The 16,522-nt window shown below is 41.3% G+C and overlaps 2 protein-coding genes across 2 annotated transcripts in view; one reads left to right on the forward strand and one right to left on the reverse strand.

The window, feature by feature from the left end:
* Window positions 1-11,494, reverse strand: part of PCCA (propionyl-CoA carboxylase subunit alpha) — a 348,368-nt gene extending 336,874 nt beyond the window's left edge. The window contains exon 1 of the mRNA XM_084880267.1: window positions 11,341-11,494. Within this exon, the coding sequence (XP_084736393.1) occupies window positions 11,341-11,445 (105 nt within the window). The 5' untranslated portion in view covers window positions 11,446-11,494. The remainder of the gene's footprint in view (window positions 1-11,340) is intronic.
* Window positions 1-16,522, forward strand: part of LOC311620708 (histone-lysine N-methyltransferase SETMAR-like) — a 190,090-nt gene that overhangs the window by 4,851 nt on the left and 168,717 nt on the right. The gene's annotated exons all lie outside the window — the stretch shown is intronic.

Here is a 16,522-nt window from a genome sequence, read left to right on the forward strand (position 1 = left end):
AACTGCACACATGTGAATTTGTAATAAAGTAGCCCCAATTTTTAAAAAACATGAATGCCCCTCATTAGCCAAGTAACTAGAAGTAGGAATAATACAAGCAGACAAAACTATAACAGCAGACCAACTACTTTGGAGAAAAAAGTGTTTGGGCCTTTCCCAAATTGAGTCTGAACTGGTTTGTAGAGGGCCCCATAAAAGTTCTCTTTGTTCCTGTTTACTCCTGGTGGCATTTCATGGAAATTCAAGGTTTTAAAGGACATAGGTAAAAAATCAGACAACTTTGTAGAACTACAATTTTTTAATACATGGAACAAGTTAGCAGAAATCTGCTAATTTGGGCTTATACATAGAATTTTAATGTTTATTGTTTCTGTTAAGCATAGAATAAACTGGCTACAAGCCCAGTTCAAAATTCTTTTAAAATACTTCCTAGCAACAGGAGTTCGAGGAAAAACTTTAATGAACTCCATTTATTTATAAAGACTATTTAGCTTATCACAGCCAAAAGGAGAAAGGTCAGCATGTGCGAAATTACTTCCCCATAGCATAATGCATTGGTTCTCTTCTTTGAGAATAAAGATTTCCTGTATTTTCCACACTTAGAAAGGAAATGCCTGCTCTCACATGGGAAGTTAGCATGACCTTCAAAGTCACAAGACCTGGGTCAACTCTTTGCTGCTTTATAGCTCTGCAGCATGGAGCTAATCATTTCTCTAGTCTCCGCCTATAAAACGTAGGTGATGCCCTGACCGGTTTGGCTCAGTGGATAGAGCACTGGCCTGTGAACGCAAGAGTCCCGGGTTCAATTCCGGTCAAGGGCATGTACCTTGGCTGTGGGCACATACCCAGTAGGGAGTGTGCAGGAGGCAGCTGATTGATGTTTCTCTCTCATCAATATTTCTAACTCTCTATATCCCTCTCCCTTCCTCTATGTTAAAAAAAAAAAAAAATCAATAAAATGTATATTTTTTAAATAAAAATAAATAAAACATAGGTGATGACACCTCTCCTGCTTATCTATGGAGTTGTTAAAAGGATCAAAGGAGCCTTTATAAACTGTAAAGCACCAAGGGAAATATAAAATATTACACAAAAACTAAATCTGATTATGCAGGAAAAATGTCTTTCCTTCTTAAATTATACCAGACCATTTGGGAGTTAGCATTAAAATAATAATATAGTAATTAAGAGTCTCTGACAGATTCTGACCTGGGTTTGAATGTTGGCTCTGGCATTTGTTAAATATAAAGAAAATGTCCTCATCTATAAACTGGGCAAAATAACAGGACTTATGTAGGATATAGGCTACTTTAAGAATTAAATGAGAATGTGTAAACTGTCTAGCAGTTTTGCATATATTACAGTAAGCATACAATAACTGTTAACCAAAAAGGGGGAGGGAGAATGTACAGCTTTTAGACAAACTGGATGCATGCCTTCCAGCCCTTACAAACAGGGAATTGAAAATATCCTTTTCTAAACTAAGACAGCACCTGCTTTCACATTGTAGACATGACCTCAAGTGACAGTTCAAACTGGCAAATTCAGTAGCAATTATCTTAAAGAGCAATGTAAACACTAGTTCTGTACAAAACCACTGTTGTTCTTAACATACCTACAGGGTATTCAAGTCAATACTAAAACAATTCTGTGACTTCTTTACCAGGATGCATTCTGCTTCAAAAAAGAAACTATTATCAAATATGTAATCAGCAGATCTTACCAAGGTAAAAGTACACATTTGCTTGTATACCTTTCAACACTTCCAGAAGAAGGTCCTCTCTGCCATGTTTCATAGCAAGAGCTTGGCAAGCTGTGTATTTCAGCATTAACAGTTCTGGAATGACCTTCAAAGGAACTCCCTCTGAAAACGCTAATGGAGGTCAGGCTTTTTCACTTAAGCACAGCTTTTTCTTTCAAACAGACATTGATTACATATTTAGTGGTAATATTTGGGACCTCACTGGCCATTCCAGTCTTCAACTATCTGCCAAAGACCTGTTAAAAGCAAGGCTGAACACCTGATATTTGAGAAAGAGGATCTAATTTCAGGATTCTTGGGCTGTGCCTCCATAGTAAGCTAAAGCACCAAGTAACTATAAAACTTCATGGCTCCCCGCCAGTCCCTTCCTCCCACCCCACCCTCCTACGGTGGATATCATTGGTGCCCATCCAGAGCCTCTTCACCACTCAGCACAGGGGCCCCATCGGGTGGGTAATGAATTACTCATGGCTCACACCTACTCCCAAGTCTGGCCTATTTGCCTAATCCAAACAGAAGTTCTCATCAAGCCCCATTTTCACAGCCAATGACTGATTAACACTAAATTCCAAAGGCCGACCACCCTCACCTCAACATAGGACCAATTGGGGAATGCAATCTGTGCTTCACAGCTGGCTGGCCTATGTGGCAGACACTAGGCACTTGTGGCTACAGAGCACTTGAAATGCGCCAGTCCCAAATTGAGGTGCTCCAAGAGCAAGGTGACCAGACGTCCCGCTTTTGGAATCGGGACTTTTTTAAAACGCCGAGGGATACGGGACAAATTGTTAAGAATCGGGACTGTCCCACCAAAAGCGGGATGTCTGGTCACCTTATCCAAGAGTAATATACTTATCAGATTTGAAAACTTAATACCAAAAAAGTAAAAGACCTACTCAGTTTTTTATATTTCCATATTGAAATATTTTTAATACATTGGGTTAACTAGTCTATATATATAATTTATATATATAAAAGACTAAGATACCATTACGATCTAACAACCAGAACAACCTGCCAGTACCTATGACACATACTGACCCAGACCTTGCTGCTGGGGCCCTGTCAGTCCCAAATCTGGTTCCCCTGCATCCGGGACCCAGCCAGGAGGGAGGAAGGAGCTCGATTCCTCGAGGAACCACCCGTTGGTTAGCTTGCTGCTGGGGCCAACCTCCCACGGTCCCTTTCCCCAGCCTGCCGTCTCCTCCTCACTCCCTGCCTCCCCATGGGCCCCAATTGCTGGCGAGGCTGAGGGACTCCACCCATGCACGAATTCTGTTAGACATGCTGAGCTAGAACAGTGCTTCTCAAACTTTACTGGTCATGAGCATCACCTGGAGGGCTTATAAAACAGATTGCTGGGGTCCACCTGGCAAGCTTGGTCTAACTGGCAAGCTTGGGGTCCTGCTGGAAAATCAGCATTTCTGAGAAGTTTCCAGGTAATGCTGCTGCAGCTGGCAGAAGTCCTGTGCTTGGAGAACTACTGCTCCAGAGTTCCCCTGCGGATGAGACATGAGAGGAAGCTAGTCTCCAGCTGGGCCCCTTCCTTGCTTAGCATATTTTCCCCTGCTCTGTCCTGCTCTATTCTCTCTTCTCTCGAACACCACCTGCACAAAATCCCTTTTTAGGCTCTGCTTCTAGAAAATTTACCCATCCCACATCCATATATAACTACAGCTTCACAAAGTTCCAAATTAGTAGCAACTAATGAGATGGGAAATATCACTGCATTTTTGTAGAGTAACAGAGAAATTATTTATTGGATTGATAGGACAAGGTTTGTTTATCCTGATGAACAAATGTTCTTAACTATAAGTCTGGGATAGCTTTATAGGCTACTGCTTCACTCTTTTCCATTACTAATATCAAACTAGTTTTTGTACCCAAAATATGTAAATTTATACTTTCTCTTTTTTCTAAGTTTGCTAACATGGTATAATGAAGGTGTTGAAGTCAGATCTGATTTTAAATCCTGCATTACCACTTAAGTTGTGGTGTGACCATGGGCAAGTTACTTAAACTCATTCAGCTGGAAAAATGAGAAGCATCTGAAGGTGATTTGATGATTAAATGTGAACTCAGCTTCCCTTCTCCTTTACCATTTTGAGAAGGTTTCTGGCTCCTTCTCTTTTCCCACATTCCTCAAATGGCAAATAAGGTGAACCCACCCCTCTGTATTTTGTAAATTCAATCAAAGTACTGTAATGTAACTGTTATCTTGACCTTCCCTCCTAAGTTTCGACTTAATAGTCATCACAAATGCTGGCATCATGGGAAACTGTCTTCCAATTATTTTAAATGGGAGGCCAGTGTCAGACAAGGACAAATATCGCACATGTGTGAGTCATTTCTTTTTAAATTGCCAGTGCGTGTCATGTACCAGCCAGTCAGTCAGATAGTCACTTAGCCTTTTAAAGATAGATAGATAGATAGATAGATAGATAGATAGATACCCTGTTTCCCCGAAAATAAGACAGTGACTTATTTTAATTTTTTCTCCCAAAGTTGTGCTAGGTCTTATTTTCAGGGGATGTCTTATCTTTCCATGCGCTAGGTCTTATTTTCGGAGGATGTCTTATTTTCAGGAAAACACAGTAGATAGATAAAGATAAATAGATACCAAACGTAGTTCCACCTCAGAGCTTTTGCCTTGGCCTTTCCCTTGGAATGTTAGTTCCCCAGATAATCACACAGCAAATTAGGTCAGTTTTCTGTCCATATGCTCAGAATGTCTCTCCTATTTCCTTAAGTAACCACCTCCAACACCCACACCACTCTTTATTCCATTATCCTTTTATTTTTTTCCTTTCAGAGTACTTACCACTCCTTGAATTTTTCTATCTATGTTAATATTGTCAGTCTTCTCTACTCAAATATAACCACAATGAAGGCAAAAAAAAAAACATTCACTGTTATATTCCCAGCACTAAACAGTGTCTGGCACATAGTAGGTGCAGGGATTGAATGATGGCCCCCCAGAATAATGTGTCCTATGAACTTTTAAATAATGTCCTAGAACTTGTAAATTTGACTTTTTTTGGGGGGGGGGGGGCGGTCTTTGCAAATATATTTAAGTTAAGGATCATGAGATGAGAGCATCCTGGATCCTGTCCTGGCCCTAAATCCAATGCTAAGTGCCCTTATAAAAGAAAGAAGAGATGGCACAGAGGGAAAAGGAAGAGAAGGTCATGTGAGGACAGGAACACAGATTACAGTGATATGGTCTCCAGCCAAGGAATGTCTAGCGTCAACAGAAGCTCAATGAGGCAAAGCAGGATTCCTCACTAGAGCCTTCAGAGAGAGCATGGCCTGTGGACACCTTGAGCTCAGACATTTAGCCTCCACAACTGTGAAAGAATAAGTTTGTGTTGTTTTAAGCTATCACAAGTATTCTGTCCCATGTATTCTGTATTCCTTTTCCTGACTAAAATGATAAATCTGTATCTTCCAACATTTTGAAATCCACTTTTATCTTCATTTTATATTGAACCATTTATGGTCTCTTTTTTTTTTTCCAAATTAAAAAAAAAAAAATCAATAGACATTCAAAACAAACTACTTTTTAAAAAATCATACAATACCCTAATTTTCTCAAAAAGTATATATTTGCTTCAACTATTGGAGTATCTTCAAAGTATTTTCAAAGTAAAACAACATTTCTGCATATGACATTCCTCCATGTTACTGAGATCACTTTCTTTTTTTTTTTCTTTTTTTTTTTTTTTTAATATATTTTATTGATTTTTGTACAGAGAGGAAGGGAGAGAGATAGAGAGTTAGAAACACCGATGAGAGAGAGTCATCGATCAGCTGCCTCTTGCACACCCCCTACTGGGGATATGCCCGCAACCAAGGTACATGCCCTTGACCAGAATTGAACCCGGGACCCTTCAGTCCCCAAGCCGACGCTCTATCTATTGAGCCAAACCAGTCCCGGCCTGAGATCACTTTCATTAAAAACTAAAGACCTTATCAAATTCTTCCTTCAATCTTTATGTTAATTCCTTGACCGCTTTACACCAGGAACATAGTGAAGCATTATGTTTTAGTTTCTCCTGACCTTCTCAGTGTGTATCTTAGTGCCAGGCACTTAGTAGATGCTCCAAAAATACTTTTTGAATGGATAGAAAACTGCATATCTAGATAGATAAGTGAATGAATGAATACTATACTGCTTCTCTCAAACCATTCCTCTAAATCCAATTGTCTCTTCTACCTTCTTTCAAATCCTGACTTAGAGTAACACAGTTATTTAGTCTATAAAATAGTCACCCCTTGGAATCCATGGGATATTGGATCCAGGATTTCTTGCTGATACCAAAAGCCACGGATGCTCAAGACCCTTATATAAAATGGCAGAGTGTGTGTATATAATTTACTTTTGCAAGTAGGCTACAACAGAGGTTACCTATGAATCACTTCATTCATGTGGATGGAGCATATAATAGTGCTCAGAGGTGTCAAATTCAAATCTTGCTTTTGAAACTTTCTGGAATTTTTCCCCCAAAATATTTTCAATCCGTAGTCGGTTGATTCTGTGGCAGAATGTGTGGCAAAACCCGCAGATAGAGAAGTGCTGACTCTATTACTTACCCACTATATTCTTCAAAGTTCACTTACTCCAACTCTAACTTTTACCTCATATCACTGACCCAAAAGCCAGCCACTGGTTTCCATTTTACTTCCTAGCAACTCAATACGATTTTGCAGTTATCTAACTCCTGGTACCAAAGATGAAATACTATGTTTCTACCAAAATAGATTCTTCCCGAATTACCTTTTCCATCCCTGTTTTCTCTCATTTAGCCACTTTTTAATTGGAATAATTTAAACAACTTATTTTCCTTCATTCTCTTTATTAATAACATCCTCATCTTTCCTCCTTATTTAGAAAAAATATTTAAAAGTCACTCCTGGGACCAAAGCCGGTTTGGCTCAGTGGACAGAGCATCGGCCTGCAGACTGAAAGGTCCTGGGTTCGATTCCGGTCAAGGGCACGTACCTTGGTTGCGGACACATCCCCAGTGGGGGGGGGATGCATGAGGCAGCTGGTCAATGTATCTCTCTCATTTACGTTTCTAACTCTCTATCCCTCTCAATTCCTCTCTGTGTAAAAGTCAATAAAATATATAAATAAATAAATAAATGTCACTCCTCGGGAAGGCAGAGAGTGGGGGAGGAAGGAAGGGAACATTAACCCAGAAATTTATGAGCATAGTATATGCATGGCCCATGGACACAGACACTAGTGTGGTGAAGGCCTGGGAGGGGTGGGTGCCGGGTGGAAGGGACAATGGGGTGGGGTGGGGACAAAGAGGACATCTGTAACACTATCAGCAATAAAGATACATTATTATTTTTTTATTTCTTAAAAATATATCTTTTATTGATTTCAGAGAGGAAGGGAGAGGAAAAGAGAGATAAAAATATCAATGATGAGCCCTCCCTGGTTTGGCTCAGTGGATAGAATGGTGGACTGAAGGATCGTGGGTTTGATTCCTGCCAAGGGCCCATGCCTAGGTTGTGAGTTCGATCCCCAGTGTGGGGTGTGCAGGAGGCAGTAAATAAATGATTCTCTCTCATCATTGATTTTATATATTCTAGTATATTTATTGATTTCAAAGAGGAAAGGAGAGATAGAAACATCAATGATGAGAAAGAATCATTCATTGGTTGGCTGCTTCCTGCACACCCCACAATGGGGATCGAACCCGCAACCCAGGCATGTGCCCTGATGAGAATCAAACTATGCATGACTTCCTGGTTCAATCACTAAGCCACACCAGTCAGGCTAAAGGTAATTTTTTTTTTAAAGTCACTCCTCTATTCTGAACAGAATAAAATCCAAAAGCTGATATATAAATACACAAATGTCCAAAAGAATTTTATCGTGACAGAAACTAGTTTCTATAATAGTCTTTGGCAGAAATCTATAAGCATGTTGGACAGATTTGCCTCCAGGCAATTCTAAAACATTCAGATATGCTTAAACATTCCTTTTCATGACTGGGGTGGGGAGGGGTGGTCATCGATTTTAAGGAAACATAAAGCCTAAGCATTCAAGCTTTGAGAATTCACCATATAATGAGATCATCATTCATATGAAACAAAAGCCAGGTTTTGGAATTACACCATCCAAGGTTCAAATTCTACCTCAGCCAACTACCCTGTTTCCCCGAAAATAAGATAGTGTCTTATATTAATTTTTTCTCCCAAAGTTGCGCTAGGTCTTATTTTCAGGGGATGTCTTATCTTTCCATGTGCTAGGTCTTATTTTCGGAGGATGTCTTATTTTCGGGAAAACACGGTATGTCCATGAGCAAGTTACTTAACTGCTGAGTTTTATTTCCCCTTTTGTAAAATTGGGATGTTTTACCTAGTGTTATATGGATAAGGGGTAATATATAAGGCATATAAAAGTTCAATAGACTGTAGCAATTAACAAAATCCAACATCCTGGAGCTACTGGAGGGGGGCGGGGGATGGGGGGAGAATGTAGATAAAACGAAACATTGGGTACTTAAATAGAATGTGTTTAAAAAGCTGATACACAAAACAAATAAGACTAAAAGGTGAACTCTACATGTACCCTAGAAGCAAGCAAATCCTACCAACTGGCCAAAAGAATGGTAGAGGGAGAAATGGGAGAATAAAATCTTCAAAAGTTCTGCTTCAAATATAGATTCAGTGGAGCACATTTCAAGTTCACCTAAGAGAAACATGGAGCAAAACTAAGTAGCAGCTCAACTACCCCTAAAGCAGGGGTGGGAACCGTTTTCTGCCAAGGGCCATTTGGACATTTACAACATCTGCAGGCCACACAAAATTATCAACTTAAAAATTAGCCTGCTATGGATGGAACTGAAGAGCATTATGCTTATCGAAATAAGCCAGTCAGAGAAAGATAAATATCACATAATCTTACTCGTTTGTGGAATATAATGAACAACATAAACTGATGAACAAAAACAGATCCAGAGACAGAGAAGCAGCAATCAGACTGTCAAACCTCAGAGGGAAGGTAGGGGAGGGTGGGGGTAAGGGGGAGAGATCAACCAAAGGACTTGTACGCATGCATATAAGCCTAACCAATGGCACAGATACCAGGGAGGTGAGGGCATGAGTAGCAGAGGGGGAGATGGGGGAGTGGGCAATGGGGAGATAAGGACATATTTGTAATACCTTAATCAATAAAGAAAAAAATAAAATAAAATAGTCTGCTATATTTGGTTAAATATTTAATTAACTCAGCCCTAATGCCGTGGCAGGGCCTACAGGGCCCTCGGACATTCCTCACCCCTGCCTTAAAGGGATAGTGAACCTCAGAGTTCTTCCCACCTCCAGGAGGAATTCTTTACTAGCAAAAGTAACTCTCTCTTCCTGTCAGTATTGTCACACACTCAGCAGCACCTATTTTGTCAAGCACTGTGCTAAGAACACACAACAAACAGACAAGGTGCAGTCTCTGCCAAAACACTGAAAGGAAGAAACAAGATAAGAAAAATCAAAGCTTAGATATTATACAGTTAATATATAACAAGTACATAACAGTAAACACAGTAACAACTTTCCTCTCAGCCTCTCCAATCTAAAATATGGCAGTGTAATCCCTCCCACCTCCTACATGAATGGCTCCCCATTGCTATAAAATAAAGATCAAACCTAACAGCATGGTCTCTAAGGCCCAACATGGTCTGGGTCTTTCCTACCTCTCCAGCACCAACCACTCTCTGTGCCTGAGCTCAGAGTTTTTTCCCCAGTTCTACCTTGTCATTCCCTCTGGCCACAGGATCTTTGCACATGCTGTTCTCGCACATATAACACTCATATCTTCTATTGTATGTTTACCTAGAAAATCCACTTTGTCCTTCAAAATTTGTTTCACTTTTCACTTCCAAAGGAAAACACTCCCTTACCTTAGGCAGTATAGTATGACTAAGAGCACAGGCTCTGGAGTTCTAGCTCTGACACGAGTGCTATAGTTTTGAGCAAGTTGCATAACACTGTGTGCCTCAATTTCTTCAACTGTGTATGGGATTATATGGCGGTTGTGAGGACTGAATACATTAATTCAAGTAAAACATCATAACAGTATCTAGGATATACACTTCAATATCTCGACTTGGTCAAATCCCTCTGTTCTATTTTCTTATATTACCCTGACCTCTCCCCTACCTTTTTATACTTGTCTCTCCATAACAGACTAAAATTTCTATTAAAGCAGAAACTGCATGTTTTATCCTAGAGATAGAACAAAATAGTATTCAATAAAGATTTATTGGGGAGGGGGTAGCTAAAAGGAAGAAGCTAAGGCCAACGAAGGGACTTGTCTCATTAATACCATTCAAAACTTGATCTCCGTGACACCAATGCCCAGACTTTTCCACTGCACCATACTGCCTCCTATGTAAATACATAACAGTCTTGTAGCTGCTGGATGGGGCCAAGAAAGATTAAAAAAGATTAAAAAACAAAATTACAAAACAATAAATTGTGTGCCAATACAAAGAACATTGTGTTCTTTGAGATTCTGAATTTGAAACAAAGCTGATACAGGTGCAGGCTTACTTCCACTGTCAAGAACAGCTCCAGCTGGCACACTGCTCATCAGGATTTCCTCGCAGGTTGAGCAATGAGAGACTAGGATGGACCAGATGATCCCCAAAGTTTCTTCAATGACAACCAAGTTATATGTCAGCTTTTAAAATACCGTTTAAAAGAAGTTTAACAAGCAGGCTGAACCAGGTGGCAGGTGGTTTTCAGGAAAACCTTCACGTTAAAGGATTTGTTCAAGTGACTTAATAAGCCCCATTAACAAAGTAAGTCGGGAAGTCTTTGCTTAGAAATGATGAGACTCCATGTCGAGAAAAGTGTTGACAGCCACACACGAAAACACTCCGACATAAGAGTCAAGGCTGCCACCATGAAACCCTAGGATATACAGCACAGTGACCAAAAAAAACAAACAATTTCACAGGATGCATATATGCTGTATACTGGGATGTCATACAACTAAAACAGGCTTTCAATCTCAAACGTAAAAGGTAGTAAGTAAGTAATCCTGACATCGTATGGCACTTCAAAAGTTGAGATAAACTTCCAACGCTAACTCTACTTCCGCAGCAATCCACAGTGTCCCCTTCCAGCGGGGAAGAGGCAAGAGAACATGGAAACTGTAAGGACCATTAAAAATGCACCCTAGAAAGCTCAACAACAACAACAAAAAAAAGCCAAAACCTTAGGGCCAAGGATCGGATGCACAGGAAACGCAGGTGCGCTCAGCCAGAGACCTGTCAGCCGCCCGGGAAAGCGAGCAGAAAGCACGCCTGCCGGCTGCCAGCCCCTCTGCCCTCCACGACCCTGGGGGACCCGCTGCAGCAGGGACGCCGGCTCTGCCCGGGCCCCACGCGGAACCTGAAGGGGGAGGGAATTAGCACCCCGACCGGCCAGAAATCGGGGCCCCAGGGGTCGCGGGGGCCACCGGGGCGCTTTCGGCCGCCCTGACCACGGCCGGGCGGAGCGGGCTGGGAGCCCAGGGGAAGCCCAGACCCGCGGGAAGCCCCGCCACCGCTCCTCACCTGCAGGGTCCACAGCGCCGCGCTCCGCATCAGCTGCTGCGGCGACCGCTTCCCGCGCTGTCCCGCCGCGACCCGCGAGCCCACGCTCACCCAGAGCCCCGCCATTGTCGCGCCCCTGCCGACCGGCGCCCGGCTGACCTCTCACCTCGCCGAAGGAGGCGGAAAAGGGGAGCGCCTAGGATGCGGCCAATCACCGGCCGCGGATCCGAGGCCCCGCCCCCGCCGCGCGGGAGGGGCGGGAGCAGCGCTGGACCAACCACGGGAGCCCGGAGCGGGACTCCGGGAGGATGCACGCTGGGACGTGGAGGAGTGGCAGGGCCGGGGCGTGCGGGGCTAGGGCACCGGGCGACTGTCTGCCCGGCCTCCTGAGCCCCGGGAGGGAGGGAGGAAGGGAGGGAGCGAGGCGGGGGAGACCCAGGAGTTCAGTCCACTCTTGTTGGGGTCACCCCGTACCGTACCCCAGCATCTACTCAGCAACCCACGTGCAGCCAGGCCGCTTCCTATCAGGTCGCCTCCGCCCGTGGCCACCCTGCAGTCCTGAGGGTTCTAAATGGCAGACCTGAGCTCCAACTATGTTCCTGTTTGTGTGGAAGCATAAAGGAAGGCTGTGGACTTGTGCGGTAATGGGGAGAACGCTCTAGGTCCAGAAATAGATCTGAGCTCTCCTCCCTCTGCCTCGTAATACTTGCAAAATCGGGGGAATTAGTCATTAACTATTCGTGTATGTTGCTTGCAAGCGGGCACCGTTATTAGTTCAACTGCTAAGGGCCAGACCTATGCTAGATGTCTCAAATTCTGTCTCATTTAATCTTTACAAGAACCCTAATGGCCAAAAACAAAAGCCAAAAAAAAAAACTTCACCCTAATGGGTGAAACATCATTCCCATTCTGAGAAACTGAACTTAAAAGTCACTCATCTGGTAGATGGTGAAACTGGGATTCGAACCCCTGTATGCTTTTATTCATTTTATTTTAGAAGTTTTGTAACACACACTAAAGAGAGAGAAACCATATTATCATCACCCAGGCACACAGATTCAAAAAATCAATATTTTGTCAATCTTGTTTCATCTATTCCCCCTTTTTTTGTTGTTGTATTTTAAAGCAAATCTCAAACATCATGTCATCTCACCTATTAATGGGGCAGAATTAGGAGCTCTGCTCTTAACTACTTTACTACAATTACAGAGTCACCTTGAATGAGTTACAAAAGTGGGAATGACCTTGAATGTGATACCGTATGGCAAATGCCAAAGGAGATATAAACAAAATGTTGGAGATATCAAAGCAGTGACATTTAGTGGGATTTAAAAGGGTAAGTATGGTAGGGACTTTCCTGACAGGCAAAATAAGAAGAAATATCCATTCCACAAGATTTCTCACTTTGGGATCTATGCTGGACTCATTTCCTACCCAGAAAACCTGCTTTTCTTTTCTCTTTCTTTGTCTCCCTCCCATTTTTACCCTTTGGAAGTTACTGTAGTTTGTTTTGTTTTGTCTTTGTTACAGTATCCAAATCTGTGTCCTAACTAATAGGACATTCCTATGTATCTTTGTCCTCTCCATTTAAAGTTATAAGTTGTAAAGGAAAATAGCTAAGATACTTGAGGACGTGAAGGATTCAAACTCTCCAAACATCTTAACTCTTCCTTCTGAGCACGCTGCTAAGCAACATTTCCTAGCTTCCTGTATGGTTGGATGTGGCAATATACCTCCATTCTTAGAAGGAGCCTTAGAAGCTCAATGACTCAGGAATACAGATTCTTCTTGCCTTCCCACACTGAACTGTGACATGAGCAAGAAGTAAACTTTTTATTTTCTTAGGCCATCGTGATTTGGGGATTGCTAGAGTAGTCTACCCAGCCTAATACAGTATCAGTAGAGGAAAATTAAGTGGAGTAAAAAGGACTTTTGTATGTATCAGATGACAAACGGTAGTATTTAAGAGTAAAAGAGCCCGAATCGGTTTGGCTCAGTGGATACAGTGTCGGCCTAAGCAGCTGATCGATGTTATCTCTCATCGATGTTTCTAACTCTCTATTCCTCTCCCTTCCTGTAAAAAATCAATAAAATATAATTTTTTTCAAAAGAGAGTTCATTTTATTTTAGAAGTGGACTTGTGTGGTAATGGGGAGAACGCTCTTTTACCATTGTGGCTCGGTTGGTTGAGCATTATCCTATGCATCAAAAGGTTGCATTTTCAATTCCTGGTCAGGGTGCATGCAGGAAGAGGCATGCAGGAGGCAGCCAGTAAATGTTTCTCTCACACATCAATGTTTCTCTCCCTTCCTCTTGCTCTAAAATCAGTAAAAATATATTTTTTAAAAGATTAAAATAGATACTTTTTATGAAAAATAGAATAAAAAAATATTTAACACTAAATTACATAATTCATAAATTTTGACAATGAAGACCTACCTCTTCAAAAATCAAAGTGTTAAAATACTTTTCATGCCGGTTTGGTTCAGTGAATAGAGTGTAGGCCTGAGGACCAAAGGGTCCTGGATTTGATTCCGGTCAAGGGCACCCGTACCTTGATTGTAGGCTCCTCCCTGGCCTGGGCCCTGGTTGGGGCCCATGCAGAAGGCAACCAATCGATGTGTTTCTCTCACATTGATGTTTCTTTCTGTCTTTCCCTCTCTCTTCCACTCTCCCTAAAAATCAATGGAAAAATATCCTCAGGTAAGGATTAACAATCTATATATATATATATATATATATATATATATATATATATATATATATATATATATATATATATATAGATTTTTTTTTCCCCATTATTACTATGAGTAAATTAGACTACTGCTTTAAAAAAATTTGTCAGAACATCAACTCACACCTGTCAAAATGGCTATCATCAGTAAATCCACAAACAAGTGTAGGTGAGCAAAGGGAAGAAGGAAACCCTTGTGCACTGTTGGTGGGATTATAAATTGGTGCAGCCATTAGAGGAAACAGTACGGAGGTTCCTCAAAAAAATAAAACATTGCCTTATGACCCAGCAATTCCACTTCTGGGTACATATCTGAAGAAACCCAAGACACCAATTCTACAAGACACATGCACCTCTGTGTGCATTGCATGGTTATTTACAATAGCCAAAGTACAGAAGCAACCTAAGTGTCTATTAATAGACAAGTGGATAAAAAAGTGCTGGTACAGCCCTAACCGGTTTGGCTCAGTGGATAGAGCGTTGGCCTGTGGACTGAAAAATTCCAGGTTTGCCGAAACTGGTTTGGCTCAGTGGTAGAGCGTCAGTCTGCGGACTGAAAGGTCCCAGGTTCGATTCCGGTCAGGGGCATGTACATTGGTTGCGGGCCCATCGTTTCTCTCTCATCGACATTTCTAGTTCTCTATCTCTCTCCCTTCTTCTTTGTAAAAAAATCGATAAAATATATATTTTTTTAAATCCCAGGTTTGATTCCAGTCAAGGGCATATACCTTGGTTGGGGGCATATCCTCAGTAAGAGATAGGAAGCAGCTGATGAATGTGTCTCTCTCATCGGTGTTTCCAATGTTTCTCTCTCTTCCTCTCTGAAAAAAAAATCAATAAAATATATTTTATAAACAGTGGTGGTACATATAATGCAATATTAGTCAGCCATAAAAAAGAATGGATATATCTAGACAGAATAAAACAAATAGACAGAAAAAGACAAATGCCATAAGATTTCCCTTATATGCAGAATCTAAAGACTAAAATAAATGAACAAACACAACAGAAACAGACTCAGATACAGAGAACAAACTGATGGTTGCCAGAGGGGAGGGCAATTGAGGGCCTGGGTGAAAAAGGTAAAAGGATTAAGAAGTACAATATTCACAGGGATGAAGGTACAACATAGGGAATGTGATAAGTAGTACTGTAAAAACTATGTGTGGTGCCAGGTGGGTACTTTAAATGTCACTGTAAATTATATGGTTGGCTAACCGCTATGATGTACACCAGACACTAATATAATACTAAATGTCAATCAAAATTGAAAAATAAAATTTTTTAAAATGATAGCTTTCACATAAAATTCCCAATTTTCTACTTCTCTTGAGCTATCAAAAGATTTATCAGTTCAGGGGTTCCCACCCCAAAACATTCAAAATCATCTTCCTTTGTCATACCTCATCCTTTAGTATTATCTTTAGATGCTTGTGCTTTTTATCCCTATTTAATTATTTTGTTGTTGTTATTAATCCTCAGTTGAGGACATTTTTCTTTTTTCTTTTTTCCTTTTAAATATATTTTATTGATTTCAGAGAGGAAGGGAAAGAGAGCTAGAAACATCAATGGTGAGAGAGAATCATTGACCAGCTGCCTCCTGCAGGCCCTTCTCTAGGGACAGGGCCCACAACCTGGGCATGTGCCCCTGACATGGAATCAAACCTGGGACCTTTCAGTCTGCAGGCTGGCACTCCATCCACTGAGCCAAACCACCTAGGGCTGAGGACATCTTTCCATTAATGTTTAGAGAGGGAGAGACAGAGAACCATGGATGTGAGAAAGAGACACATCAATTGGTTATCTCCTGCACACACCCTGACCAGGGCCGGGGAACCTGCAACCAAGGTATGTGGCCTTAACTAGAATCGGACACAAGACCCTTCAGTCTGCACACCAACACTCTATCCACTGAGCCAAACCAGCTAGGACTTTGATCCCTATTCTTTAGGTGGGAAACCTGAAGCATCTCAATCCAGGAAGTGATATTGTATTTGCATTTTAGAAAGTATTTTACATCATTCTAAAACTAGAATTATAAATACAAGCTGCTGAAGAATATGGGAAACTTTAAAATATGGGAAACCTCATATTATTGAAGAACACATACATAAGTAATAAAGGGATGTAATAATGTATAGGGATGCTAATCTACAAATTTGAGAGACGTGTTGTCCCTCCTAAAGGAAGCTGTATTGCTTCTCTTGGGCTGCCTTAACAAGACACCATAGACTGAGTAGCTTAAACAAAAGATGTTTTTCCCCTCGCAGTCCTGGAGGTTAAAAATCAAAGATCAATGTCATGGCCAATTCAACTTTTGGCAAGAGCTAGTCTTCTGCCTTCTCATATCTTCAAGTAACCTTCCCTCCATGCATGTGTGTGCAAAGAGAGGTAGGGAGAGAGCTATTATCTCTTCTTATAAAGTGACTAAGCCTACTGGTTCAGTGTCCCACTTGTATAACCTTA

Source organism: Pipistrellus hanaki (genome assembly GCF_964339955.1).
Source record: "Pipistrellus hanaki genome assembly, chromosome: 3".
Classification (NCBI taxonomy): domain Eukaryota; kingdom Metazoa; phylum Chordata; class Mammalia; order Chiroptera; family Vespertilionidae; genus Pipistrellus; species Pipistrellus hanaki.